This window comes from Aotus nancymaae, unplaced genomic scaffold, assembly GCF_030222135.1.
Source record: "Aotus nancymaae isolate 86718 unplaced genomic scaffold, 86718_ANA_hifiasm-v0.15.2.pri h1tg000016l, whole genome shotgun sequence".
In the NCBI taxonomy this organism is placed as follows: Eukaryota; Metazoa; Chordata; class Mammalia; order Primates; family Aotidae; genus Aotus; species Aotus nancymaae.
In genome coordinates, this window is record NW_026988428.1 from 74,265,119 (window position 1) to 74,269,636 (window position 4,518).

Here is a 4,518-nt window from a genome sequence, read left to right on the forward strand (position 1 = left end):
AATGAAATATGAAATATATGTATGAAATACGCATGGCTTCATAATTCTGAGGAATTTTTATCATATTTTGTATAATTTGGCAGTTTGTGTGAAAAAACAGAGTGTGTTATTGTTGATGTTCTTAAGTTTTCATACACACATAAACACACGCACACATATACACTTTTTTAGATTAACTTTAGGTAAAGGACTTTTATAGGTATACATTTGAAATTATTCATATATATACATTAAAAAAACCAGTAAGAAATATAAAATGTTTCATACACCACCAGTTTGTTTTCTGCTAGAAGACATACAATGCCCTTCTTGTGATTCTATGCAGATGAAGACTTCTGTCCTTTCACCCAGTACCTCACTTGCCACCAAACTGAAAGAAAAGTCTGCTTTAGCTTCCTGTTTCCCCAAATCAGGATGAATGGGTGGGTTGAAGGATAGCTGAATCTAATAGCTTGGCAGAACATAAAGACAGCTTTCTTTTCCATATTCTTCAAACTCCAAACTGATATTATTACAGACAGAAAGTAAGTGGCACATAACAAGAGGAAGGAGACCACGGTTTGCAAAGCTTTTATGTGGACTTTGGTGCTGGGATCTTGACATCTTTTGCCATGGAGCTGCATCTTCTTGAGATGTTTACACAGAGAACAGATTAATAGCAGAAAAGATATCAGGGTCAGAGTGAAGGGTACTAAGTTTGCTAGCAGGGTTATAGTCGTATTTGACAGGCGCATCGCATTCCTCAATTTGATCTTCCAAGTCATGTTTCCTTCATATTCTTTTGTCCGTACAATCTCATTCATGTTTACGACAAAAAGCTGACAAACCAAAAGTAGCAAAGGCGCCAACATTATCACCCGAATGACACTCGTAACTCTCCTCTTTAAGCGAAGAAAAATAAAGTTGGAGAAATTGACAATCTTGAGCAAATAAAATATGCTGAGGCTAGTAGCAAGCCAGTTGCTGAAATGGCTGGTTACTGCCCAGAAACTGTAAGCAGTAATTCTGACTTCTTCACTCTTATAAAAAGCTGGATTCAATACAGTTGAATACCAATGGAATAATAATATCCAGAGCAAACCAACTCTGGAGACTGCCAGAGCAGTGAGAATTTGGTCAGCAAAGGAGACCTTTTGTCTCTTGACCCACTCAATGGAATTTACCAATGCTATGAAGCCATTAGCAAAATTTCCAATAACAAATGTAACCACTACTAGAATGGAAAAAATGATGGCTAGAAAATTTATCATATCTGAACAGACAAAAAAGGAATTTTTTAAATGCTGGTGTAATATTACTGATTGTGATTGCTTGAATATCCTGGCCTTAAATTCTATATGTACCTGATTTGTGAATGTGCTGTGACATTCTTTTTACTTTTAATTGTTGTGACCAGTGTCAAGCCAGAAATCACCATGGCATGCTAATGCATGAGTTCAATCCTCTCTTTATGGAAAACATTCTTATTTTCAAAACAACTCAAATTAACTCATTCATTCACTGTCTGTTCTTGTTATAGGCTGGAATTATTCATACTGAAATTGACAGGAAACCTGAATTCTCATTTGCTAATATGCAAATAAGGATATATTCTCTTTCAGTGTTTGCAGTTTTTCCTTGTGTAACCTCTCCATCATTTGTCTTTAGTGACTTCAGTTGTTAGGGAAGTTTTATAACCCAATACATAGATCATATAGTAACCCAATATATAACCCAATACATAGATCATATAGTAAATGCCTAAATTGTTAAAGGGAGTTTGGTCACAACTAAGATCATCACCAATATGGACTTTTTTAAATTCCAGATTTAAATACAAAGAATCCAAACTTCTTGTATCAAAAACAGATATCTAAGATTGTCTTGAGAACTACAGGCAGGCCAATACTCCTTAAGATCTGGTTGCTGCTAATAATTTTGCATAACTTCATTGTTCACAAGCTTATAAATAAACACATGTACACACCACTTATGAATGGAACAAATTATTTTCTTATAATTTCCAAAATAAAAATGGGTTTCCAGGAGATTCTCCAGGTGAAATTTGTACTATTTTCCACTCAGGGTTTTCATCCCATGAATACTATTTAGTTATCAAACATATCTCTAATTCTTAGGCCTTTGGTGTAGCTTCTCTCAAGTCTAACATTTAAATATTTATTTAATTAAAATATTTAGCAATTTTATAAGTATTCCTGAGTACCAGACCCTTTGATATATAATCTTGCAGTATCCTCCCATCACAAGAAGACTGACTACCTTGCCCCTGAACTTAGGGTTCAATCATTTAACTTGTTTTGATAAACAGAATATTGCTACACTTTGTATAGAGATTTGAGATGGCTTCCATGTAAGGAATTCTTCCTCTTTCCATTTACCATGAGACTATCACCTGGCTAGTACACTGTTTCCAGGAAAATGAGAAACTAGTGAAGTCAGACTGCCCCCTTCCGACCCTGCAATCCAGACTAAATTGGCCAAACTCTACCTCCAAGATGCAGAATTTTGCCTATCTCAAATCACCAGAGCCATCCACCAAACTCAAATTAGAAAAACAAAATCCAAAGACATGTGAGGTATAAATATCTAACACAGTTTTGGAGGGTTTTCTCTTGTAGAAAAACATAACTAACAAAAGAACTCTGCTAAACCAAGAATGTCGGGAATATGTACAAGCTAGTTGTGTCAGGAATTCAGGAGCCAAAAGAGAAAATAGATGGGAAATGGCAACGGTTTGTTCCTGTGAGGCGGATAATTAAGGCTAGAAGAAATCCTTTGGAAAGATCTGAGGTTGGCAGATAACAACATCTCAAATTTCCTCAACTTGCAACTAAATAAGAAAGTTCCTACTTCAGTTCTCTTAGAGTTGTATAAGAATGTATACACATAGTTGATTTTTCCCCTCAGTATGTAATGTGATGAGTAATAATCATTTCTATGAGATATTTCTACTAATTAAAAATTTTATATTAAAATTATAATGCACACTTAGAAATGAACCGAAACAAAAATGGAAAATACGGCAATGTATCATAAACACTCAAGTAACCATCATACAGGGCAAGACAAGGAACACCAAAAACAGCCTATGTCCACCCCAATGCTACATTCCAAGCCCCTAAAATTTTCTTCACATCTCCTAAGATAAGCAATATCCAAATTTATGATGATGGTTTCCTTGATTTTCTTTATACTTTACCAACTAGTTATGCAACCCTAAACTACATAGCTTGGTCTGGCCTGCTTTGGACTGTGTAAGTGCAATCCTACACGTTCTTTTTGTATGTGGCTTCTTGGACTAAACATTATGTTTCTGAAATTTAATCACATAATTGTATGTACATGTGATTTTTTTCATGTCTCTATATTATTCCATCGTATCGATTTACTGTAATGATTCATCCATCCTTAATATATATTTGGCCAGCTTCTTTTTTGAACAGTTATGAATAATTCTACTAGAGCATTCTTTCAAATATCATTTGATACAATTCCTTTGTATATATACCTATGAGTAGAATTACAGGGTCTTTGTTCAAAATCTCATCATAGACACAGAAAAGTTCAAAGAATAATTTAACTAAATGTATCCCTGTCACCTTTACCTCCAGTCTATTTTTTGCCATTAGCATATATCTTATCAATTATATAATTATCCCAATAAGATATTATTTTATACAGTAAACATTCATTTAGAAGTATGCACATATTTATCATTTTCATTAATTTGTATTCCTTCTTGCATATTCAACTTAATATTTTCAATAATTTTTATCGATCAGGCAGGGTAGCTCACACTCATAATCCCAACATTTTGTAAGGCTGGGGCAGGGGCACCCAGGAGTTCAAGACCAGCCTGTGCAACACAGCAAAACTGTCTCTACAATAAAGGAAAAAGTTAGACAGACATAGTGAAGCTACTCACAAGACTGAGGTGGGAGGACAGTTTGAGCCCAAGAGTTCCAGACTGCAGTAAGCCATGATCCTACCACTGAACACCAGCCTGGACAACAGAGTGGGACTCCAACTCTACAAACAAAAATAATAATAATAATAATAATTTTTCTTTTAGTTGAAAAAATATTATTTTAACTTTCTGTTTATCAAGGTCTATTCTACTTTTGAAATACACTGAAGACATGATTCCATTCAACTCTAGCTTCATTTTTGTCTTTTACAAATCAGGCTGACATTTAGACAGTTATTCCCTTTAACATAACCTATCTTTTCCTCTAGTTACTTTTCAATTTGTCTTTGATGTCCTGTCATTTTATGTTAATTTGTCTTTAGTTAACTCATCTGAAGTTTGATTATTTCTAAAAATATATGAACTGATACATTTTATCACTTTTGGAAAAATCTCCACATTGTTTCTGCCCCATTTTCTCTCTTCTAATTTTCCAGAACTCCAGAAATATGTTAGATGCTCTGATTGTAGCCTCAATGTCTCTTACCCTCTAACCTTATATTTTCCATCTCTTGATCTCTTTATGCTTCATTCTGGGTAGTTATCTTCCA

The 4,518-nt window shown here is 34.3% G+C and overlaps 1 protein-coding gene across 1 annotated transcript; it reads right to left on the reverse strand.

Annotated features, from left to right (window-relative positions):
* Positions 1-317: 317 nt before the first annotated feature.
* On the reverse strand, positions 318-3,107 carry LOC135275433 (taste receptor type 2 member 46-like). Its single transcript, XM_064377668.1, has one exon. The coding sequence runs from the start codon at positions 1,248-1,250 to the stop codon at positions 318-320; it is 933 nt and encodes a 310-aa protein (XP_064233738.1). The 5' UTR covers positions 1,251-3,107.
* Positions 3,108-4,518: the final 1,411 nt, after the last annotated feature.